We start from the raw sequence: 26,019 nt of genomic DNA, 5'->3' as shown, positions 1-26,019 counted from the left end.
TCTTGGCTAACATTTGAATGGATTATCTTTATCCATCCTTTCACTTTCAGCCTGTCTGTGTCCTTAAATTTAAAAGAAGTTTCTTGTAGACAGCATACAGCTTTAAAAAAAATAGCTTGTCTTAAAAAATATCAATTTAGATACTTTGTCTTTTGAATGTGGAGTTAGATGTTACATTTAAGGTAATTAATTACTGACAGGAAAGGACTTAACTACTGCCATTTTGTTAATTGTTTTTCTGTCTTGTAGCTCTTCTGTTCCTCTTTTCCTCTCTTGTACTCTTCTTTTATATTTTATTATATTTTTCCTTGCAATTTGTTTGTTCAAGAGATTGGGTCACTCTCTGTTAGATTTTCCCACAGTTTGAATTTTGGTGACTGTATCCCTATGGTATCTCTTAATATATTTCTCTGTGGTCTTTTTCTGTAAATTGGTAGTTGGATCTAGATGGCTTGATCAGATTTTGATTTACACTTCCCCCCCCCAAAGACAATTTCATAGGTGGGTGATGCTTTCTTTTCTTTTTTCCCTTTTTTTCTTTTTTCTTTTTCTTTTTTTTTTTTTCTGTTGCCCAGGCTGGAGTACAGTGGAGCGAGCAGTCATGGTTCACTGCAGCCTCAATTTCCTGGGCTCAGATGATTTTTTCACCCCAGCCTCCCGAGTAGCTGGGAGTGCAAGCGTGAGCCACCATGCCAGGCTAATTTTTGTATTTTTTGTTGAGACAGAGTTTCACCATGTTTCCCAGGCTGGTCTTGACCTCTGGGCTCAAGCTATCTGCCTGTCTTGGCCTCCCAAAGTGCTGGGATTACAGGTGTAAGCCACCATGCCCAACCTGCATGGTGTTTTCTTTCATCAGAATCTGGAGGCACATAATGTTTCATAGTCTCTTTTTCTTTTCTTTTCTTTCTTTTTTTTTTTTTTTTTGTAGAGACGGAGTCTTGCTCTGTTGCCAGGCTGCAGTGCAGTGGCACCATCTTGGCTCACTCTGCCTCCTGGGTTCAAGCAATTCTCTTGCCTCAGCCTCCCTAGTAGCTGGGACTACAGGTGCCCGCCACCACGCCTGGCTAGTTTTTTTGTATTTTTAGTGGAGACAGGGTTTCACCGTGTTCGCCAGGATTTTCTCAATCCCCTGACCTCGTGATCCGCCCGCCTCGGCCTCCCAAAGTGCTGGGATTACAGGCGTGAGCCACCGCGCCTGGCCTAGATTCTGTAATTAATTAGGGATCTTAAAATGGTGATATTCTAATTTCATAATTCCTTCTTTATTACTACAGAGATAGTTTTAATCTTCTATGAGTTACCAGTGGTACAGTTTGTATATGAAAGGCAGAATAAATGCCTGATTAAAATTTTTTTTTTACTTGCCAGTTGATATAATTTGCTCTATAAGCATCATCTCATGTTATGGTGGAAATTGAAATGTTTTCTATTTTATTCTAGTTTGCATTTATGTCGGATCCTCAGTGAAAATAAAAGCCATGATAGTTCGACGTATAGAGGTAAGATTTTTAAAAGTATCTTAGTTATTTTTGGCTTGATTAAAATTAGTAACTGTCTGCTTTCTATTCATTGTTAGGTATGAAAACAAAAGGTGTAAGATAGTTCACATTACATAAAGGTTTTACATGGTTATATTATAGTCAGGATTAAAACTGTAATTACAGTAAGACTATATCTCTGTATACCGATGTTATTTGACCTGCATTATAATGATATGATATTGCTTGACTTTTGTAATTGGGGCTTGGTATATTTAGCTAAATTTCAGCAGTTGTTAGCTGTATCAATCATAAATATGACAGAGAAGATAGCATGGAAAGAAAAATTGTTCTGATCTTATTTGCACTAGAAAATTTCCAGGAACTGAGGTTCAGTGTTTTTACTACAGCTGGTTATGTTTAGGTGGTGTCTGGGGATCTTGTTAAAGGCAGTTGTCACGGAAAACATTCAAACAAAGGAGTTGTTTACTGCATATCACAGATATGATTTATTAAATAAAATATTATATAATTAAATAGTATATATTATAATTTTCCAGTATCTTTAGTTTCAAAGGATTTTACTATTTAACGTTTTATTAATTTAAAATTAGACATGTGGATTTGGCAAAGGAGGGACAAAACTAAAAGCGATTGTGTCTAGTAAGTGTAAAGCATTTACATTTGTAGTATTGTTGGGGGTAAAACCCACAGTATTTTTTTAAATTAGAAAATACATTTTTATTACTGATATTCTATTTGAAGGCAAAAGCATTAGATAAAGTGTATTATGGTCATTTAAATTATGCTTTTGTGAATAGAAGATTAAGAACAGAATTTTACATATATATATATATATATGCTTATTTTTGTTCCACCAAAAGTTATAACTTTCATAAGAGAGAATATATTTTCTTTTTTTTTCTGTCTTTTTTTTTTTTTTTTTTAAAGGAGACAGGGTCTCTTTCCATTGCCCAGGCTGTAATGCAGTGGTGGTGTAATCATAGCTCACTGCAGCTTCAAACTGGGCTCAAGCGATCCTGCCACTTCAGATTCCCAAGTAGCTGGGACTGCAAGTGTGCAACACCGCTCCTTGCTTATTTATTTATTTATTGTTTGAGATGGAGTTTCACTCTTGTTGACCAGGCTGGAGTGCAATGGTGCAATCTCGGCTCACTGCAACCTCTGCCTCCTGGGTTCAAGCGATTCTCTTGCCTCAGCCTCCTGAGTAGCTGGGATTACAGGCATGTGACACCATGCCTGCCTAATTTTGTATTTTTAGTAGAGATGGGGTTTCACCATGTTGGTCAGGCTGGTCTTGAACTCCTGACCTCAGGTGATCCTCCCGCCTCGGCCTCCCAAAGTTCTGGGATTACAGGTGTGAACCACCGTGCCCAGCCTTATTTTTTTAATTTATATTTTTGTAGAGATGAGGTATCTTGCTATATTGCCCAGGCTGGTCTCATATTCTTGGCCTCAAGCAGTCCTTTCGCCTCAGGCTCCCAGATTGTTGGGATTACTGTCATGAGCCACCTTGCATAGCTGAGGATATACTTTTTAAAGAACATTTGGGCAGGGTGTGGTGGCTCACGCCTGTAATCCTAGCACTTTGGGAAGCTGAGGTGGGTAGATCCCTTGAGGTCAGGAGTTCGAGACCAGCCTGGCCAATATGGTGAAACTCCATCTCTACCAAAAACAAAAAACAAAAAACAAACAAACAAACAAACAAACAAACAAAATAGCTGCGTGTGATGGCGTGCGCTTGTAATCCCAGCTACTCAGAAGGCTGAGGTACGAGAATCGCTTGAACCCGGGAGGCAGAAGTTGTAGTGAGCCAAGATCACACCACTGCACTCCAGCCTGGGTGACAGACCTTGTCTCATAAAAAGAACATTTGGATGTGTGAGTGAAAAATGTTTTTTTTAACAAATGAAAAAGCCATTTTTTACCCTGTCATATGGGTAAGACCTGTTTTAAGAATTAACATTCCTAGCCTGCCATCCCCAAATTATTTTCTTGTTTATCCTGCTTATAAAATTGCATGATCACTCAAAAGATTTTTGAGGTTGATAGACAGTAATGTATTCTTAAGTTAGTTGACTGTCTGAAGTGTAAGAATGTACAGAAAGACTCCTTTCTAAAAATACTTGGGTACTTTATCTTTTTTCTTCCCCGTGTTTAAAATCAGTTTTTAACATCTCAGTTAACTTTGATCTTGTTTAATAGAAACATTAGGTGGATAAAATAGAAGAATTTTCAATAAATGATAGTGTAAATAGTGTAACAATGTGACTCTGGATCTTTAATAACTATTAGGTTATTGTTTATTTGCATGGTTCTGATTCACATGTGAAACCAGAAATAGTTATGAGTGTGGCCTTATTGGCAGAATTGCCAGTGCTCTCCTTCTCTTACCCTTGCTTGTTTCCTTAACACATATACTCACTCCTTGGCTGATCTCTGTCAACAGTCAGGCTTTGGTTTGAGGGGCTCCAGTTTGTTGTCCTAGCAGGAAACTGACTGAATGTCATTCCTTCAGAATCTCTTTTCTGTCTTAGGGGTTTGTGTTTGGGCAGTGTTCCCTCTGACCTTTCTCTTTCTGCCCTTCCTTTGAATTAATTTCATTTCAGGCAGGCAGTTTCCCTTGCACACACTGCTTCTCCTTGTTTCTTTTATAAATCACCTTCCCCCCACCCCAACCACTGCCAATGAAACAACACTGTAAGGATGGCTAATAAACATGAGTAATTGGGGTACAGTGTGATATTTTGATATGTGTATATAATGTGTAATGATCAAATTAGTATAATTAGTGTATCACCTCAAACATTTATCATTTCTTTGTGTTGGGAAAATTCAAAATCCCTTCTAGCTATTTGAAAATAAACTACATTATTGTTTAAAAAAAAAAACATGAGTAGTACTAGTAATATTATTAGACATAACCAAGAATTGGTGTCTTCAACATTCAAACCCTGCAAAAACTAAGAATCTCTAGAAGTACCTTCTAGTGGCCATTCTTTTTTTTAATTTTTTTTTTTTTTGAGATAGAGTCTTGCTCTGTTGCCCAGGCTGGAGTGCAGTGGTGCAATCTTGGCTCACTGCAAGCTCCGCCTCCTGGGTTCACGCCATTCTCCTGCCTCAGCCTCCCAAGTAGCCGGGACTACAGGCGCCCGCCACCACGCCCGGCTAATTTTTTGTATTTTTAGTAGAGACAGGGTTTCACCGTGTTAGCCAGGATGGTCTCGATCTCCTGACCTTGTGATCCGCCTGCCTTGGCCTCCCAAAGTGCTGGGATTACAGGTGTAGCCACCGTGCCTGGCCTCTGGTGGCCATTCTTAAAACTACTCTTTCTGAAGTGTTAGCGTTAAGATAAAATATTTTATTGAATTTTTTGTGGATAACTATAAGGGTTATAAGTTTTCCTCCTCATTGTAAATGTAAAGTTTTTCACCCGCAATATAAATTTTATAGGTTTCTGTGGAACTAGCCTGATAGTTTTAAACCACCACTTACAGTTTCTATGGATAAAACGCAGTAGGAGTTCCCAACCATTCTTAAATAGGCATTTAGAAAACTCGTGAATTAGGCCAGGCGTGGTGGCTCACGCATATAATCCCAGCACTTTGGGAGACCAAAGCGGGCAGATCACTTGAGGTCAGGAGTTCAAGACCAGCTTGGTCAACATGGTGAAGCCCTGTCTCTACCAAAAATATAAAAATTAGCTGAGCTTGGTGGCGGACGCCTGTAATTGCAGTCACTCGGGAGGCTGAGGCTGGAGAAGCGCTTGAACCCAGGAGGCAGAGGTTGCAGTGAGCCAAGATTGCACCACTGTACCCCAGCCTGGAGAGCGAGACTGTGTCTCAAAAGAAAAAAAGAAAACTTGTGATTTGAGAACTATCGTTGCTGCTGTGTGGATCACAGTGTGATTGTTTTTATGTCACTTTAGTGTCAGCAAAATGACCCAGGTCACTTGTTCTCTATTTTAATCTCCTTCTGTGAATAAGATTAGACTTCCCTGGTTCGCTATGAGTACCAGAGGACATATTCTCACGGGACCTTAGTTTTTGATAATTGGCTATTTTGTTCCTCTGATTGCTTTAAAAAAAAAAAACAAAAAAACCAAAAAAAACCCACCTTAATTGTCTGGAAAATTTTAAATAAGTATTGTTTGTTGTAAAGCATTTTATTCATGGAAATACAAAGCATGAAGTTGACCTCTTATACCTACGATACCAAAAAATAGAAATTTTTTCCTTTGTTTTTATATTGTTTATTTAAAAGCACAATGAAGATATAGTTGTAAAATAGGCAGATATATTTAATAAATCTTCATAAATACTTGGAATAATTATTAGCAATAGCAATAGCAAATGATTTAATGAGCAAGTTAATTTTACTGCAAAATAATATTTTCATTAAGGGGGAATTTATATACATTTTGATTTCTATTATGTTCTTTTTTGTGGCTAGGAGTCATAGCAGGGGAGAAGTTTTTTTAAATTTTATTTTTGAGACAGTGGTGCTATCACAACTAATTGCAACTTCTGGAAGTCTCCTGGGCTCAAGTTCCCGCCTCAGCCTCCCCAGTAGCTGGCATAACAGGTGCACGCCACCACACCTGGCTAATTTTTTTTCTCTTTTTTTAGTGGAGATGAGGTCTCCCTATGTTGCCCAGGCTGGTTTCGATCTCCTAGGCTCAAGCCATCCTCCTGCCTTGGCTCCACAAAGTGCTGGTATTATAGGTGTGAGCCACTGCACCTGGCTAAGAAGATTTTTAAAATATTTGATTTTTTAACTTGCTGTTTGGTTCTGAAAAAAATTTGATTCTGCTCAAAAGTAGATTATAAATAGACTTTATTTTACATTAGCATCTTTAAAGCTTCTTGTTTAACTACTTTCTCATGATTGGAAGGAGGTAGAGTTTTTAGTACATGGGACTTAAAAAAAAAAGATGACCAGAAGGAGGTATTCATCTGGCCACTAACTACCCATTCCAAAACCAAAATATCTTTCTTCAGGAAAGGGGACTGTGGTAATTAATAGTGAATGTTGCTACTTGTGGTTGACAGTTATCATAGAACTACCATTTTATACATGTATTTTTTGTTAGATTTTTATGGGACAAAGAGATTTTAGATTTGGGGAGAAACTTCTCTCACTCTAGGGTATAGTTAAAACTCGGTAGTATATTTACTGCTACTCTTTATCTGTTGTCACTATAGCCCTGAGATTGAATTGAGAACATATCCGAAGTCTACTAGTGAGGAGAATGATTGGTTTAAATCCACTCGCTAGAGTTCATTGAAAATAATTAGAGAGACTTGAGTAGCATGAAAAAATGCTTTAAAAGTGTTTTGGGGGGAATCAAAATGCTATATGATGTGCATGGTGAATTTAAATATGTAAAATCTGTAGACATACAGAAAAAACTGGAAAGGAATGCTCAAGCTGTAGTTATAGTAGTGGAGAGGTGGTTAACATTTTTCTAACCTTTTAATTTTATGTTTTTGTGAAAAAGAAAAAAGTGCTAGAGGAAAAGCGTTAGAATTATATTTTTTCATTATTGATGTTTATAATAATTCTGAGAAGTAGGAAATATATAGATTTACTTTTCATGTTCAAGAGACTGTATCCTTACATTTATTTCTCTTATGTTCAACAGATTTCCAGCAAGCTCTCTATGAGTTGTCATATCATGTAATTAAAGGAAATTTAAAGCATGAACAGGCATCTAATGTTCTTAATGACATTAGTGTAAGTATGTATATACATATTTTTAAGTTAATAGTTGTTATATATCTTTTGCTTTGACACAAAGATCCCTGAAGTTTATAACTTATATTTTATTCAAAATTATAGTAGTGGATGGATTTTTAAAATTTTCTTTTTTTTTTCTTTTTTCCCCTCAAAACTGTGGAAGGGAGTAGTGGATGTTTTAAGATGATATGGGTAAGCTGTTTTTACCAGACAGGAACACAGATAGTTTAATCTTTTTATCTGGTTGTTACTAAAATAGGAAATATCAGGTAAGCTGGTAGGGGAAAAAAAAAAAGGCTGTGCTGTAATGAAATTAAGGTATCCATGGGTGGGGGTAGGGGAGAGGGATAGCATTAGGAGATATACCTAATGTAAATGATGAGTTAATGGGTGCAGCACACCAACATGGCACATGTATACATATGTAACAAACCTGCACGTTGTGCACATGTATCCTAGAACTTAAAGTATAATTAAAAAAAAAAAAAAGAAATTAAGGGATCCTTAATTAAAAACGCCACTCTAAAAACATAAATTGGCTAAAATATTTTTCTCTCAATATAAGTCATTTTTTTGTTTGTAGTTATGTTTAGAAATTAAATATATTTTAAAAATTGAGGATTAAATTATTTTAAATTGCTATTGCTTGGCTCTAACATTCACTTGGTGCCAGTTTTCATTTACTTACGGTTTAAAAAAAATTGACTAGATTAAAAAAAACCCTTTTACATGGTTATTTTGTTTCACTCTTTCTTTGGAGAATTTAAGTTAGATTCAGACCAAATGTTTTTCATGGTGGTTTGGCATTTGAATTGGAAGATGGGCTTTCACATTGTAAACCAGTAGTTAAACTTGAGGTTTTATGAGTGGTGTGCTGTTCTTTTATTATTAAGCTGGTTTTTAAACTTGTATATGAATAAAATTATCTTGTGTGTGTGTATGTATATATACATTTATAATGAACTTGTATATAAATAAAATTCAGAATAGCTTTTATAATAGGTTTTATTAAGGTGTGGGAATTGAAGCTTCTTGGTCTCAATCTGAACTTCTCTTACTGTGTTTCTTTAATCTTCTGTAGCCTTTTTTTCTGTCAGGGGAGGTAATATTTGTATGTTTTTTGTGCTTTCCCAGGGATAGTCTTAAGGAAATTCTAAGTTTAGCTGTTGTGATTTCCACCCCATATTGGGGTGTATTTGAGCAGTAGGAATTCAGTGAGTTTCCCTTTTGTCTCTAAATTATCTCCAACTGATAACAACAGCATTAGTTCATGCTGGAGTAGTCTATTTCCTTTTTTTTCTTTTAACGTTAAAAAAATTCAGTTGCTGCCAATCTTTCTTAAATAACTAATTTTTCATTTTTGAAAACTCTTATCTTACTATATTTCTGATCTTCAAGTGGCCTGAGTACTTGCATTTAAATAGACGTAACCAGAGTTCAGAGCCCTTAAGAAATTTGAGGCTAAAATCTGATTGACAAGGTTATTTCATTTTGTAAATTGAGCATTGGTATAGGTTTTAGTTTGTTTATGGGATCTGATTCTGATTCTTTTTCCATTTATTGAAAATGGATAGTTCAAGTGAATTTTATGTATGTATGTTTGGTTCTTACATAGCTTCTTTCTTTTGAATACTTAATGATGTTTTTATAGATACTTCTGCAGCTTAATTGTCTTTGTCATGGCTTTCTCTTAGTACTGTACACTGTCCAGTATCTTACCCACAGAAGAGTATCTTGTGCATTTCTTTGCAGCTGCCAGATTTTTCTTTAGAATTTCCTTTAGTTTCTGAAAATAGGCTAATTTTAGGGTTGCTGTACTGCCAGCAAACTGTTAACTGCAATAAGTGAACTATGATCCCTTCTAATGGAAAATAGCCCTAAAATTGAGTGTGGGAGTAGAAAGTCAAGAGACAAGTCTAGAATAATACTGAAGTTTTTATTCAGAAACAGGAGGGTCCTTTTCTTTTCTTTTCTTTTTCTTTCTTTTTCTTTTTTTTCCCCCAAGACGGTGTCTTGCTCTGTCACCCAGGCTGGAGTGCAATGACACAGTCTCAGCTCACTACAACCTCCGCCTCCCAGGTTCAAACAATTCTCCTGCCTCAGCCTCCTGAGTAGCTGGGATTACAGGCGCATGCCACAACACCCGGCTAATTTTTGTATTCTTAGTAGAGACAGGGTTTCACCATGTTGAACAGGCTGGTCTTGAACTCTTGACCTTGTGATCCACCTGCCTTGGCCTCCCAAAGTGCTAGGATTACAGGTGTGAGCCACTGTGCCTGGCCCGATTTTGGGTCATTTTCCCCAAAGGCTACAAGAGTGAATAAAGAAAATAAAGAGAACATTGAGCTCTAAAAAAGGGGAGAGGGAGGAGGAGGAATAAGGGTTGAAAAACTACCTATTCAGTACTGTGTTCACTATTTGGATGATGGATTCGATAGAAATCCAAACCCCAGCATTACGAAATATATTCATGTAACGAACCTGTACATGTACCTCCTGAAACTAAAAAACAACCCCCCCAAACCAGCTTTTAGCTTTTTAGCTGGTTTTGTATTTTCAAGATTTCTGTTTTTCTGATACCATTATGATTTTTGCATAGATCAAATGTTGACTCAGGCATGAGCACAACATTTAAAGTCTTGGGTGAAAAATGTACCATTTTTAACAGTCTTCCTTTAGGTAGGTATGAGGTACTCTAAATTCATGTGATTTCTAAAATGAAACCTCATTGGAAAAATGTTACTCGTTTGCGCTCTTTAATATTTCCCAAAGTGCTTGTTTAGGTTTCCGTTTTTTAATCAAGTTATTTCATGGCACGCGTAAACATTTTTTGCAAACATTATCTTCCTCTTTGTTATGAAAGTTTACTTGAAGAATTTTAATATTTGTCAATATAATGATGGGGTTTTTGGTTTTTTAAAAAAATTTTTTCAGCTTCACCTGGAAATAATTTTTTTTTTTTTTAAAGTCAGAGTTTCCTCTGTTGCCCAGGCTGGAGTGCAGTGGTGCGATCTTGGCTCACTGCAGCTTCCACCTCCCAGGCTCAAATGATCCTCCCACCTCAGCCTCCGGAGTAGCTAGTGCGCCATCATGCCTGGCTAATTTTTTTTTTTTTTTTTTTTTTTGTAGAGATGGGATTTCACCACGTGGTCCAGGCTGGTCTCAAACTTTTGGGCTCGAGTCTTCTGCCCTCCTTGGCCTCCCAAAGTGCTGGGATTGCAGGTGTGAGCCACTGCTCCCAGCCGTTTTTTGTTTTTAAGTTTCACAGAAGAGTGTTATTATGAAACCCTAATACTTGCTGTGTGCTTTTTTGCTATTTACTGTAATTATATTTTTAAAATTAGGAATTTCGTGAGGATATGCCCTCCATTCTTGCTGATGTATTCTGCATATTAGGTAGGTATTAAGCCTTTATTTCACCTGTAATGTGCTGTTTGGTAAGTCAAATGTTTGTTAAATAAAATGTTTTAAACTAAGAATTTTACAAATGTTTCTGCAAATCTAGAAGCAAATTGATTCTTTGTAGAGAATATAGCAATATAAGTCAAATGTCATAATGTTATAAACAAGCTTTAGAGGTATAATTCAGATTGTTTGAGTTTTTGACAATATAGATTTGTATAAATTTGAGCTAAATTAAGTTATTTCAAGTTAAAAGGCCAAGTTTTCTGAGATTTTGGTAACCAAATAATCTTATTTAATGCAGGTTTTCAATGAATGATGTCAGAATCTCATACTTAGGACACTCAAGAAATACTTTGCTATTGTACTCTTTTGATTCTTCTTAATTTTAGAAAGAGCAAGAAGAGCCAAAGTAATCAAAAGTACTTTTGTTTTGAGGATGAGAAACCAGCTTTGGGAATAGCAACTTCTTTATTTTTTCAGAATAAATACGGATTCATGCAAGATAAAAAAAGGAGTATTTCTGTGACTTAGAATGAAATGTAGTGTCCCATGGCATGGATTTAAAAAATAATGTTTATTATAATTTTTTTTTCTCCAATTTTAGATCTAGATGAAAATAACTGAGCACAGATTTCCCATCAGTCAGTCCTGTGCTTTCTTTTCTTTTCTTCTCTTTCTCGAGACACGGTCTTACTCTTTCGACCAGGCTGGACTGCAGTGGTGTGATCTTGGCTCACTGCAGCCTCAGCCTCTTGGGCTCAAGTGATCCTCCTATTTCACCACCACGCCCTGCTAATATATATATACACACACATACATACACACACACACACACCAAACATATATTTATATATAAACAAATATAAAATATAAATATATGTGTGTATATATATAAATATAAACAAAAAATATATATATTTTAGTAGAGATTGGATTTCACCGTGTTGCCCAGGGTTGTCTGGAACTCCTGGGCTCAAACAATCTGCACACCTGAAGCTTCTAAAGTGCTGGGATTATAGGCATGAGCCACGGCACTAGGCCCAGTCTTGTGCTTTCTGTTACTTTGAATCTAATAGAAGACGTTGCCAAACATTATTGTATTCATTTTATTTATTTAGTTAGTTTTTAGAGGCAGAGTCTCGCTATTTTGCCCAGGCTGGTCTTGAATGCCTGGCTTCAAGTGATCCTCCCACCTTGGCCTTCCAAAGTGCTGGGATTATAGGTGTGAGCCACTGCACCCAGCCAATATTCACTTTAAAATAAGACATCCTCTGAGGGTTTGTGAACCTGGGATGAATTGTTTTAGCTCATTAATCTTAATTCTTAGAATTAGATACATTACTTAAATGTCTTACTGAGAATTTAGAATTTGTTCTTGACAAATATAAATGCTGGTGCTTGATCCTTCAGGAAGTTTCAGATTTCATAAGTTCCCAGTAATGTTGGGAGTAGGTCAACATGTATGTGGACTGGGAGTGATAAATGAAAAGAGAAGACCGTTGATGAGATGAGCACATGTCCCAGTTTTGTTTTCACTGGCTGATTATTAATAGTGCCCCCTTTTACTCTCAGAACTATCCTGGTTTGGATGATCGAGTATATGTTCATGCTATCTGTTGGATTGATTTAAGCCAACCAAAAAACCTTTTAAGCTAAAATTTTTAGTGAGGCGCTAAAGATATTACCTTTTTTTTTTTTGCAAATAAATACATCATGAAACAAATTTCAGTTAAAAATATTTTTACTATAAATTTGTAAAACTGTAAGACTGATTTGTAGGTAACATTTTGTGGAAGCTGTTGTTCCTTGATCGTGTCAGGAGTATATCTTTCTTTGGGTAATCATCAATTATCAGCTTATTGGCCCTAGTAATTTCTTTATTGACTTATTAGGTTATATTTTTCCCTTCGTAGTTATTTAGTAACATGAATTATTGTTACAAGTCATTGTCTTTTACTAGTAACATGAATTCATGAAGATGATGCTTGGTTGCTCTTGGGAAATTTCTCTTAGCCTATCCAGTCCATTTTTTGTTTGAGATGGAGTCTTGCTCTGTCACCCAGGCTGAGTTCAGTAGCACGATCTTGGCTCATTGCAACCTCTGCTTCCTGGGTTCAAGTGATTCTCCTGTCTCAGCCTCCTGAGTAGCTGGGATTACAGGCGCATGCCACCACGCCTGGCTAATTTTTTTGTATTTTTAGTAGAGATGGGGTTTCACCATGTTGGCCAGACTGGTCTCAAACTCCTGACCTCAAGTGATCTGCCCACCTAGGCCTCCCAAAGTGCTGGGATTATAGGCGTGAGCCATGGTGCCCGGCCTATCCAGTCCATTTTTATAAGCAAGATTATGATGGCAAACTTGGGAAGAGGATTTCCCTCACCTGCCCCCTCACTCACCCACCCTCACCCTTGGCAGAAAAAAAATGATTAAAGTGTGACCCCAGATCAAGGCTGGGGAATAGAAGTAAGAATGTGAGCTACCTCTAATAATAATGATGATGATGATGATGATGATGATAATAATAATGATAATAATAACAATTTAAGTTCTGCTTTTAGAGTACCTTCCATGTTCTAGGCATTGTGTTAAGCATTTAATTTTTATTTTAATCCTTACATCAACTCCTGTAATGGTGGTAGGTGTACAGATCAGAAAAATGAGGTTCAGTGAAGCAGTGATTTTTCAAGGCCACACAAGCCAGTAAGGCAGAATTTGAACCTGGGTCCCTTTGGCTCCACAGCCTGTTATCTTTTTATTACATCATGTTGTCATTCTAAATGTTAACAGTTATAAGGGAAATTAGTGCTGCACTTTCCAGGTTAAGATAGCAACTCCCCCCTGCCCCCCCAAGCCCGCCCCGAGATGGAGTTTCACTCTTGTTGCCCGGATTGGAATGCAGCGGTATGATCTTGGCTCGCTGCAACCTCCGCCTCCCAGGTTCAAGTGATTCTCCTGCCTCAGCCTCCCGAGTAGCTGTGATTGCAGGCATGTACCACCACACCCAGCTAATTTTTGTATTTTTAATAGAGACAGGGTTTCGCCCTGTTGGCCAGGCTGGTCTCGAACTCCTAACCTCAGGTGATCTGCCTGCCTTGGCCTCCCAAAGTGCTGGGATTGCAGACTTGAGCTACCGCACCCGGCTGATAGCGACTTTAATAGACTAATCATATGAAGGTGAGGGGACGTGAGAGCTATAGAAATGGGGAGTCTGCTGTAACTTGGTATGCTGATGGGACCTCTGGGCTAGAGTAGGTAATTGGTGATACTGGGCACTAGAGTTGGAAATAGCTGAGGGCTTTTTATTAAAATCATAGGGGAAATTAAAGAGAATTTATTCGAAGTAGAGGAGTCAGGGATAATAAATGAGTTTATTAGAATGGTGTTAATGAGTTAGAGCAAAAAGAATAAAGAAACCAGGGAAGGTACAGTTGGGATAATAGAGTCCTGTACTGATTGTTGAGATAGTTCAGCTAAGAAATTTACTGAGACCCTATTAAGCATTTCCTAACATTGTCAGAACCCAAGAGAATGGTTAGACATTTAAGTAATTTATCCAATTCTAAGAATTAAGATTAATGAGCTAAAATAATTCATTCCAGGTTCACAAACCCTCAGAGGATAACTGTCTTAATCAGGTTAGGTGGCTGAGAGGAGAGAGACTGGACTTGAACAGGATGAATCTGCCATCCGTTGCCTCTGATCTTAGGGACCTTGAGAGGTAGATCTTAGGGACTTTAGGGCCCTGGAGTATAGATAGATGTTGGGTAAAAGAATGAACTCAGTTTAGCCCCGGTCCCTTAAAATCAGTATCTTTAAAGTTCTAGACTGAGGAGGGACCAGAAAACCAGATAGCAGGGCAACAATTGGGAGTCCCTGAAAAGGATTGGTGAGGTACACATGGGTTAAAAGTCTTAATGAGAAATTGAGATTATACTGTAATTTACATTGCATAAATTACACCCTAAAATTTCCTTAATACACATGAGCTAACTGCATGCTTAGCTACAGTGGCCAGGATATGTAGAAATGGCAACTGTCCAAGAAGGGAAAGTCAAGGGCCAGGAAAATGTGGATATATTTGATGAAAAATCCCCTTCTCTTTTGATTCTCAATGTTGGCAGTAGAGCGTGTAGAGGACAATTTTTATTACTTCACTAAAACCAGTGCTTCTCTTTATAGCATATTCTAAATTATGAGTTGACTGTAAAATTAGGTTAATAGTATATAATCAGTTAAAGCAGTAATCCTGAGATTAGCCTTGTTTGTAATCCTGCCAATGCTGGTTGAAATTTTTGGTGCTTGGCATTTGGCACTGTTTTCTTTCTTCCACACTTCAGATCAGAAAAATTTTTGACAAATTTTCTGAATAATTTACTGAAACTCACAGTCTCAGTTTTTAAATATTTCAGTAGGAAGATAAAAATTTTGAATAATTTATATTTACTGACTAGAATTATAATTCAAGATAAGATGTTATTTATTTTATTTTATTTTATTTTATTATTATTTTTTTTGAGACAGAGTCTTACTCCGTCACCCGGGCTGGAATGCAGTGGCATGATCTCGGCTCACTGCAACTTCCGCCTCCCAGGTTCAAGTGATTTTCCTGCCTCAGCCTCCCTAGTAGCTGCACTTACAGATGGGCGCCACTGCGCCCAGCTGATTTTTGTATTTTTAGTAGAGACGGGGTTTCACCATGTTGCCCAGGCTGGTCTTGAACCCCTCACCTCAGGTGATCCACCTGCTTCGGCCTCCCAAAATGTTGGGATTGCAGGCGTGAGCCACTGTACCTGGCCAGAACTATTTTTTAATACTGTCTTTTCATAAGGTTGGTGGCCAGGTAGCTTGGTTAGGACATAGTAATTTGACCAGGGTGGCGAAAGTCATGGGTTTGATTTTCATGAGTATTAGGATCTTTAGAGTTAGAAGAAATCTTTGTTATAACCCTATTCAACTTTCCACCTAAAATAATCTTTTTTTTTTCTTTTTAGCATCTCTGACAAGTAGTCATTTAAACTTTGAATGTTTCGTTTTTTGCGAACAATTTTTTATGAAGCTTTGTTGCTTCCAGTGCCATAGCAGGCAGCTCCAGTGTAATTGATGTACCATTTTATGGATCTGTCATAGGTCACAGGGTCAACCTCCAGTTTTAGGAGAAATTAAAGCATTCATATAATATTTCATGTTACCATAGTTTTGAATTTTTCCAAATTCAGATTGAGGCATTTTGAAATTAGTTTTTAAATAATTATCTTACTTTAGTGCTGGGGAGTGTAGAAAAATCAATCAAACTTTTTTCGTCTTCATCATTATAGATATTGAGACAAATTGTTTAGAAGAAAAAAGCAAGAGAGACTATTTTACACAGTTGGTATTAGCATGTTTGGTAAGTTTTTAAAAATATTTTTCCCTTTTAAAAATCTGCATTAAACAGCTGCAATAGAAGTTAGTCATGTTAATGGAGGAGGATATTGACATTCAGTTGACTTTTCTCATAAGGTGAGATTTGCGTTTTGAAATGGAATGTTTTGTGAAATTAGACATGCTGTTTCTATGAAATAAGCATGTAACCATATCCATATCACTTAAACTATCTAGACATTTAAAACCTTTGGTGATATTCCTGACCTAGTAAGTTCCTAAGAAAAAGGTAAGCATTTATAAAGTAAGTAGAAATGATTGTAGACAGCTTTTAAATGGATTTTTTTTTTCTAATAAACTGGTAAGCAAAGAGTAAAAGAATAGAGGTAGTTTAAAAATGATAAACTCTAGAACTCGCCATGATTGTTGTCTGGTAAACCATTTGTGTTCATAAATTTAGAACCAGGGAGAACTGCCATGGTTCAGACCTGGAAGAAGGTGCTTGTCTTTGCTATACTAGAATTTAACTTCAAGTAGGAGGCTATTAAGTGCTGTATTAGGTGAAAATCCAGTTGAGCCAAATGCAATCATATTGAAAATTTCATCTGTAGTTCTTGTCATTTATAGGCAATATACAACATGCATATAATTTTGTAGGGAATTTTTTGAAAGCTATTTATAAAATATTTCAATATTTAGAGTCATAATATTTGTTAAATTGAACTTCCAAGCCTTTTTATAAATTGTAGGTTGTTATATAATGTTATTTTTGTATTCTTATTTAGGAAGCTTTAGTTTGAATATATTTAACGTTGTGGATGCAATGCTAAGGAATAAATGACTTTTAATATTTTTTAATACAGTATTTAGTTTCAGACACAGTTTTAAAGGAACGCCTGGATCCAGAAACACTGGAATCATTAGGGCTTATCAAACAATCACAGCAATTCAATCAAAAGTCAGTTAAAATCAAGACAAAACTCTTGTAAGTACACGTATCTTACGTTTCAGATCAAGTAGCTGAGTATGTTTTTTCATTCATATTTTGAATGCTAGTGGCTTCTAAGGGGACTTTGAAGACTGTTTTTTTGTTTGTGGTTAGCATGTCTTGTGTTTTTTGCCTTCTAAAAGTAGCCTAATATTATTGAGTCATCAGTGACCTTTACCTGTGTAAAACCAATGTTACTTTTGCCCATATTCAAAGTTAAAATAATACTCATGCTTTCATCATTAGCAATAAAATGATTTATGACTATGACTATACTCGGGGTATATTCTTAGAGATGGAAATAGTGATATGTTATTGTTCCCTGATATTAACAATATCCTTTTCTTGTGTTACTGGTTTTCCCCGTGTAATTAATATTGGGGGTTCTCATATGAACCACTGTTGTTTTCTACTCTAAAAGGCACACAAAGAAGTAAACTTTAAACAACTATTCTTACGATTGTTGTAGGTTGGAGATAAGAAAATTCAGTGAGAATACAGTACTCTGTGCAAGCTTGTTAATTGAGATTAATTTTATCCCCTTAATGGTATTTATCTGATTTCAGTTATAAGCAGCAAAAATTCAATTTGTTAAGAGAAGAGAATGAAGGTTATGCCAAGCTGATTGCCGAATTGGGGCAAGATTTATCTGGAAGTATTACTAGTGACTTAATCTTAGAAAATATCAAATCTTTAATAGGTAAGACATATATCTGTATAGTATGTGTTGTTAAGATAAGTTATTTTAATTGTTGGAGAATATCCATAAAGACAAAATGAGTGCATTCCATATACTTTTTTTTTCTGGTTAAGGAATGGGAGAGGTGTTTAGCTTTTACTTTTAATGTTTTATCAGTAATTATAAAATTTAGCATGATATTTGTGAGAAATCTTTTTGTCACTATTACTTGTATGTTAATATTAGGTCCTGCTCTGTCTAGTCTTTCTTTTTTGTGGAGGGGATCCTGAGTGGTAAGCCAACGCTTTCAAAAGACAATGGATGACAAAGAACAGAATGGACTGTTCTGATACAGTGCCCTACATTTCTCTGGTATTTCTATTTTTAAGTATTTCTCAACCATTTTATGGAGGACTGAAAAGCAAACATGAAAACTTTAATACAGTAAATCTTCAGTGAACTTTTGAAACCTACAGATGTGTAATTTTGAACTTTTTTCAAAATAACTTTACAAGGGACTTTGATGCATATTTTATCTTTATAATAGCCTTTTAAAGTAAGTGCAACAGCTGTTGTGAAAGTGTAACAGGAAAGTTTTTATTCTCCCTACCCTTTAAGTAGAATTCCTGTAGCATTACTTTTTTCTTTTTATTTGCATTGAGCATTTGGAAGAAGTAGTTGACTTCTGTGGAAAAGATGAATGAGCACCAGAAAAATAGGGTAATCTCGATTTTCCTAAGGTGGAAATAGTTTTTTCTATTATTTGCTAGGTGTTGTGCTATCGTAGGGAAGATTTTGCGGTACGTGGGTCTTGAGACCTGCCAGAGGAGTCATATTTTGTGCCTCACTAGTTACATCTTAGGGGTGCTTATCATCAGCTTCTTGATTCTTTCTCTGTTTTTTGGAGTTTATATATGACTACGAAAGAGGGAGAAGGTGTCCCAATCCTTATCTCCTTCCTCTGGTGCTTTGTGTAGGAATCCAATTAAAACTAGATTTACTATAATCACCCTTGTTCTTACCAGCAAGTAAGTAGCTTTCAGTTTATTTTTAAAATTTTTATTTATTTTTTTAAGAGATGGGGTCTCGCTATGCCCAGGCTGGTCTTGAACTCATGGGCTCAAGCGATCCTTCTGCCTTGGCCTCCCGAAGTACTGGGATTACAGGCATGAGCCACTGTGCCCGACTAAATAGCCTTTTGTTTAAATACCCTTTTCTTTGAAGTTAATCTAGTTCTGGCAGCTGATCTAGTTTCTTTGCTGTTTCTTCCAGTTGTCAATTTAACATCAAGATGGGTGGCCCCCTAGGGCTGTGGGACTCTTGCTTACCTGTGTGGCCGTGACTCATTTTTAGAAACCTTCCTGTGGTGGTTCCTTAGTTCCTTTCTGTTCATTCTTTTGGCTTGGCTTGTCTTGTCTTTTCTTTCTATGGAGTCTCACTCTGTCGGCCAGGCTGGAGTGCAGTGGCACAATCCCAGTTCACTGCAACCTCTGCCTCTGGGGTTCAAGCAGTTCTCCTGCCTCAGCCTCCCGAATAGCTGGGACTACAGGAGCCTGCCAACACACCCAGCTAATTTTTGTATTTTAAGTAGAGATGGAGTTTCACCATGTTGGCCAGGTTGGTCTCAAACTCATGACCTCAGGTGATCCGCCCACCTTGGCCTCCCAAAGTGCTGGGATTGCAGGCTTGAGCCACTGTGCCCAGCCCCTTTCTGTTCTTTCTAGGGTAGGCACCACACTTTCCTGAGTGTTTTTTGATCCAGCTTGAGAAGCTTGTCAGTGCTGCTTTGCTATAAGTTTGTCTTTCCTTGTATCCTGTCATGTACTTACTTAAGATAGTATTCCCCACATAAAAATTCTGTGCTATGTTTTTTTTTTTTTACTTTATATCCTTTTTTGTTGACATCTGTTTCTTCTATTTCTTGTGAGTTTATACCTTTTCGTTCCTTCGTTATTTTGGGAACATTTCAAAGAGGGATTTTCTTGAAGGTGTGCTTTTATCTTACTAGAAAATGTACACTACTTACTTTTCTTGAACTTTGCTCTCAGGGTGAACAGGCTATGATCCTATTTCTGAAAAACAGCGTAACAAACACAATTGTAAGCTCATGAGGTATATGGACAGTCTATGAGTATAAACAATTTGATTTATTGGGCTAAACCTATATTCTGACCCACCAAGTAGTACTCAAATGTCACCTTCTTAGTGAAGCCTTCCCTGCCCACCCCTGTCAAAACTCCCTATTATTCCCTGATTATTTTTCTTTTTTGCACATATCACCATATAATATGCTCTGTACCTCCTCCCCCTCCCCCTCCCCCTGTGATGTAAGCTCTGTGAGGACTGGGGTTTTGTTTAGTACCTTATCCTTTCTTTTTTTTTTTAATTGAGACGGAGTCTTGCTCTGTTGCCCAGGCTGGAGTGCAGTGGCGTGATCTCAGCTCACTGCAAGCTCCGCCTCCCGGGTTCACGCCATTCTCCTGCCTCAGCCTCCCAAGTAGCTGGGACTACAGGCACCCACCACCACGCCTGGCTAATTTTTTGTAGTTTGTTAGCCAGGATGACCTCGATCTCCTGACGTCGTGACCCGCCCGCCTCGGCCTCCCAAAGTGCTGGGATTACAGGCGTGAGCCACCGCACCCGGCCAGTACCTTATCCTTAATACTTGGTATGTAGGTGATAAATAAATACTGGGTATAAAAGGAATGAATATTTCCTCTATTCTTGTATAATCTATACTGACTCTTAGCCTCTTTTTCCTGACATGGAGAATTTTAGAAAGTTCATCTCCCTGTCCCAGTGTTTATTTATCTCTGACTAGGTGATTTCCTCCTCCCTTTAATTGTCTGAGAAATAAACTTTTATTTTTTTGAGACAGAGTCTTGCTTCATTGCCCAGGCTGCAGTGCAGTGGTACGATCTTGGCTCTCTGCAACCTCTGCCTCCCAGGTTCAAACGATTCTCGTGCCTCAGTCTCCCGAGTAGCTGGAATTACAGGCGTGGGCCACCCATACCCAGCTATTTTTTTTTTGTGTGTGTGTTTAGTAGAGACGGCGTTTCACTAAGTTGGCTGGGCTGGTCTCGAACTCCTGGCTTCAAGTGATCCGCCTGACTCAGCCTCCTAAAGTGTTGGGATTACAGGCGTGAGCCCCCACACCCGGCCTGAATGAAACTTTTCATTGATGTGAAAATAGAGGTTGAAACTTCAATTCCAATGAGTATTCTTTCAATGTTGTTAGCATTTATTGGAGTCCCTCTTAGTGCATACTTCATCCAGGCCTTGTCTTATCTGTCCAGAACAGCTCACTGACCAGCATCCTATTTTTCATGGCTTCTTTGGATGGGTTTCTCTGTGTTTATTCCCATTGTTTTCTGTTTAGGAACAGTCTAGACAGGTAGTTTCTGACACCTCCTTCACCAGCCAGTGTCAGAAACTGATACTTAGTTTGGGCAGTATACATTTTAGGTGCACATACTTTCAGGGTACTTGGTCTGACCAGGATAAATCCTTACTTATCATCCTTTAGTTAAAAGACAGTTATTTGGCTGGATGCAGTGGCTCAAGCCTGTGATCTCAGAACTTTGGGTGGCCGAGGTGGGCAGATCACCTGAGGTCTAGAATTTGAGACCAGTCTGGCCAACAAGGTGAAACCCTGTCTCTACTAAAAACACAAAAATTAGTTGGGCATGGTGGCACGTGCCTGTAATCCCAGCTACTCTGAAGGCTCGGGCAGGAGAATCACTTGAACCCAGGAAGTGGAGGTTGCAGTGAGCTGAGATCACGCCACTGGACTCCAACCTGGGTGACAGAGTGAGACAGTGTCTCAAAAAAAAAACAAAAAAACCAAAAAAAAACAGTTATTTGCTCCTAAAAGATTCTGGCACATCAAAATTTTTATATTCTGCCAGATAACTTGGGGCTATTTAGTGCATGTGCAAGCAAGGAAGCAGAACCATTGTGCATCTGCATGGTGATTGTGATCTGACACTAAATTTGAACAACTTATTAAATATTAATGAATAGTGAACAGTAGACTGTTGAGCTGCCAAGTCATAGACACCATACAAGTGACCATTGCTTGAAGATGGCAAAAAAAATCTTTTAGAAATAGAGGAAAGGATATCACAGGTGGACTCCTTTGTTTGCTGAACTAAACTGTAAGAACTCTTTTGGATGCACTTCAAAAAAATCAGAGCATCATGCTGTACACTTTAAGTATATATAATAAAAACAAGTGGTTGCTAAGTGTTCTTTCCTTTCCTTTCTTCTGAATCAGTGGTAAGCAAGTGTTTTCTATAAAGGGTGAGATAGTAAATATTTTTCGGTTTTGTGGACCGTATGGTTTCTGTTGTAACTACTTAATTCTGCCATTGTTGTGTAAAAACAGCTATAGATAGTACATAAATAAAGTGACTGTGTGCCAATAAAATTTTATTTACAAAAACAGACAGCTGAATGGATTTAACCCACAAGCCATAGTGCTGATTCTTGCTCTAAATCAAAAGTTCTGGCTAACAACTAATTACGGAGCTAGCTTATTTGAGCGTAGCTTTAGAGAGTGAAAATGGTTCTTCCTGGTTTTAGGTTTTAGTGGTCCAAGACCTTTCTGGCGTAGGCTCTAACCCCTTTACCTTCGCTCGCAGAACCAGAGCTTTCTTCATCAAACCTCAAGACCTTCATTTGTTGCCTGGTGTCAAAGGGTATAGATTTGGCTAGGGAAGGGTAGAGTGAGAGTCTTTGCCTTTTCAGTCTCTCAAGTGACCAGAGTAACATTAAAAACAAGATAAATCCTTAAGCCAAACGATTTTTAGTTTTGGATAGATTATGGGACATTTTACCCCTTTGACTACATGATTTTGAGTGTACTTAGTATTTTATCTTTGGTTCAATCTGAATATAGGGTCCATTCAGCTTAGACACATCTTATTATGCCACCTTTCTCCTATTTCTTTGAAAGGGAAGTTGGCTGCCTTCTTTACTTAAGTTTTTACATTATTGAAGTTTCTTGGCTATATGTTAGAAGTTTTCCCTTTGTAGTATGAAAAAGAAGACAGCAATTGGTGTTTCCAACTATAGGGGTTTTTTGTTGTTGTTATTTATTTTATTTTTATTTTGAGACAGGGTCTGGCTCTGTTGCCCAAGCTGGATTGCAGTGGTACAGTCTTGGCTCACTGCAACATCTGCCATCTGAACTCAAGCCATCCTCCCACCTCAGCCTCCCAAATAGCTGGTACTACAGGCACACACAACCATGCCCACTAAGTTTTGTATTTTTTGTAGAGACGGAGTTTTGCCATGTTGGCCTGGCTGGTCTCAAACTCCTGAGCTCAAGCTATCCACCTGCCTTGGCCTCCCAAATTGCTGGGATTACAGGCATGAGCCACCGTGCCTGGCCTTGTTACTGTTTTTTAGATCATACTTTTATTTTGTTATTCATTGGTTCTTGCTTTGAGATGTGCAGGTTTTTTTTTTTTTTTTTTTTTTTTTCTTAGAAAAAGGCTAAAAGAGATTTTTTTTTTTTTTGAGACGGAGTCTGGCTCTGTCGCCCCTCAGCTCACTGCAAGCTCCGCCCCCCGGGTTTACGCCATTCTCCTGCCTCAGCCTCCCGAGTAGCTGGGACTACAGGCGCCCGCCGCCTCGCCCGGCTAGTTTTTTGTATTTTTTAGTAGAGACGGGGTTTCACCGTGTTCGCCAGGATGGTCTCGATCTCCTGACCTCGTGATCCACCCGTCTCGGCCTCCCAAAGTGCTGGGATTACAGGCTTGAGCCACCGCGCCCGGCCTAGCATAGATTTTTATTAGCTTGCTTCTAAAGAAATTCTTTCTACATGATAGATCATTTCATTTTGTTAAAAACATGATTTTCTTTGTCTCCTAAGGTCCATTCTCTTATGAACATGATGATTGAGGCTATAATTCCGTTTTCTTGCCTGAAATTTATAGGCTGGACATCTCTCCTAGTTATGTCTGCAATACTCTCTTGGTCTTTTATTTTCCTGTTAAGATCTCAATTTGGCCTAATTTCTACAACGGTCATTGTCAGTTTGACCATATTTCTTGCCCCTAGTCGGTGTCGCTGTAACATACTGGCCATTTTTTGTATCTTTGGGGAAACTCCAGTTCCTTTTTAGTGCATTTCTTCAAAGATATATCATTCAAAAGGTGTGAACTCTCCTCAAGGGTAGCGTAACCATTTTACTAATCGCTCTAAAATTTGAGCTTTATTGAGGCTTCATTGACATATAGTAGAATGCTTGTATTTAAAGTGTACAATTTGACTTTTACATCTGTGAAAACACCACAAACGAGATAATGCACATTCCTTCCACTACCCCTGAAATTTTCTCTTGCCTGTGTGTTTATCCCCCCTCTCTCCTCTCTTTATTTTCCCAGAGAATCACAAGCACCTGGCACATGGTGGTTAGTTATTTAATACTTATTTAAATGAAGGAGGGAATCTATGGCCGTTGTAGATTTGCAGTTTCTTTATTTTTCGACTTATTCTCTTTAAATATGGTTTCTTGTTTGCTCCTCAAAAGGCATAAAGGCATATGTGTGTGTGTGTTTGTGTGTGTGTGTGTATGTATGTATATGTAAATATATATATGTATATATATAAGTTTGTGTGTGTATTAATGTAGCTGGTGGTAAAGTTAGGGAGCTAGGTTTATGATCTCTCTAAAGATCACATGACTATCAGTGCTTGGGCTGGACAAAAGCCTTTCTAAGATGTTTGCATACAAGACTGCTTGTATTCTATTACAGCTGCCATTAGGGAAACATTTTGGATTTTCAAACTTACTGATTATTATTAGAGTCTCACTGTATATGAAGTAGTTTAACTGTTATTTAAAACACTAAGATTTTAAAAATAATTTTCAGCTGGGCATGGTGGCTCATGCCTGCAATCCCAGCACTTTGGGGAGGGTAAGACAGGAGGATCACTTGAGACTAGGAGTTTGAGACCAGCCTGGGCAACATAGTGAGACCCCATCTCTACAAAAAAGTTACCCAAGCGTGTTGGTGTGCATCTGTAGTCCTCGCAAATTGGGAAGCTGCGATGGGAAGATCACTTGAGCCCAGGAGTGTGAGGTTGCAGTGAGCTATGAATGCACCACTACACTCCAGCATGGGCAACAGAGCGAGACCCTGTCTCTAAAAATAATAATACATAAAAATAAATGAAAATAGTTTTCTAAACCTTCAATTGGCTACCTTTTCTTTCTGATGGATAAAATTAATTGGACTTACGGCACCTGAGATAGTAATAGACCACTCATGAGCCAGATTTTCTGTAATGAAAGATGCAAAGGTGATACCTGTTATAAATAAAAGTGCATAACTCTTGTTTCAGATTACTGCATTAAATTGCACCTAGAAAGAAAGTGGGTAGTTGACAGTAGTGGTCACTGATAGAATAGCCTTGATGGAGTAATGCTGTTAAATAAAATATAATGCTAGTGGTTCACATTTCAGCATACTGAAAATGTAAACTTAAAAGCAATGTGAATGAAGCACTTAAAAGATTTTAATCTAACTTGTTGCTATTCTGTTCTTTATGAGTTTTGTGTATGTAGCTTAATGGGTAATTACAAGCCAGCCAGTTTGTCAAAAATTATATTCAGTGTCTCTTTTGTCTTCTATGATAGAGTGTTAATTCATTTTTATTTAGTGATTTTTTTAATATTTAGTTAATGTAGGAGAAGTTACATGATTTGAGAATTTGCTAGATCTTACTTCCATAATATATCATCAGTGTTACAGCAGTGTGAAGGCATTTTTCACCTTTGTTCAGGCTTCATTGACATACAATAAAATGCACATATTTAAGGTGTGCACTTTGAGTTTTAACATACATATACATCTGTGACAACACCACAAACAAGATAGTGCAGATTTCTCCCATTCCCCCTCAATTTTCTTCTTCTTGGCTCACTGCAACCTCTGCCTTCTGGGCTCAAGTAATCCTTCCGCCTCAGCCTCCTGAGTAGCTGGGACTACAGGCATGTGCCACCATGCCTGGCTAATTTTTTGTAGTGACAGAGTTTTGCCATGTTGCTCAGGCTGGTCTCAAACACCTGGACTTAAGTGATCTACCCGCCTTGAACTTCCAAAATGCTGGGATTACAGGCGTGAGCTGCCGTGCCCGGCCTGATCTGCTTTTTGTTACTGTAGATTAATTTGCTTTTTCTAGAATTTGTCTATAAATGGACTCATACAGTGTGTACTGTTTTTGTCTGGCTTATTTCATTCAGCATAATTATTTTGTGATTCTTTGATACTGTTGCCTGTATCAATAGTTCTTCCCTTTTTATTGCTGAGTATGTCCACTGTACTTATCCTTACTC

General features: G+C 37.7%; 1 protein-coding gene across 3 annotated transcripts in view; it reads left to right on the top strand.

The window, feature by feature from the left end:
* Nucleotides 1-26,019, top strand: part of THOC2 (THO complex 2) — a 142,837-nt gene that overhangs the window by 24,190 nt on the left and 92,628 nt on the right. For all 3 annotated transcript variants that reach the window (XM_012001501.1, XM_012001499.1, XM_012001500.1), the window contains exons 2-7: nucleotides 1,441-1,499; nucleotides 7,144-7,235; nucleotides 10,583-10,634; nucleotides 15,960-16,030; nucleotides 16,869-16,990; nucleotides 17,560-17,693. In XM_012001501.1, coding sequence (XP_011856891.1) covers nucleotides 1,441-1,499; nucleotides 7,144-7,235; nucleotides 10,583-10,634; nucleotides 15,960-16,030; nucleotides 16,869-16,990; nucleotides 17,560-17,693 — 530 coding nt within the window. The remainder of the gene's footprint in view (nucleotides 1-1,440; nucleotides 1,500-7,143; nucleotides 7,236-10,582; nucleotides 10,635-15,959; nucleotides 16,031-16,868; nucleotides 16,991-17,559; nucleotides 17,694-26,019) is intronic.

This window comes from Mandrillus leucophaeus, unplaced genomic scaffold (genome assembly GCF_000951045.1).
Source record: "Mandrillus leucophaeus isolate KB7577 unplaced genomic scaffold, Mleu.le_1.0 Scaffold661, whole genome shotgun sequence".
Classification (NCBI taxonomy): Eukaryota; Metazoa; Chordata; class Mammalia; order Primates; family Cercopithecidae; genus Mandrillus; species Mandrillus leucophaeus.
The sequence above is the reverse complement of the archived record's forward strand: the minus strand, read 5'-3'. Positions and strand labels throughout refer to the sequence as shown.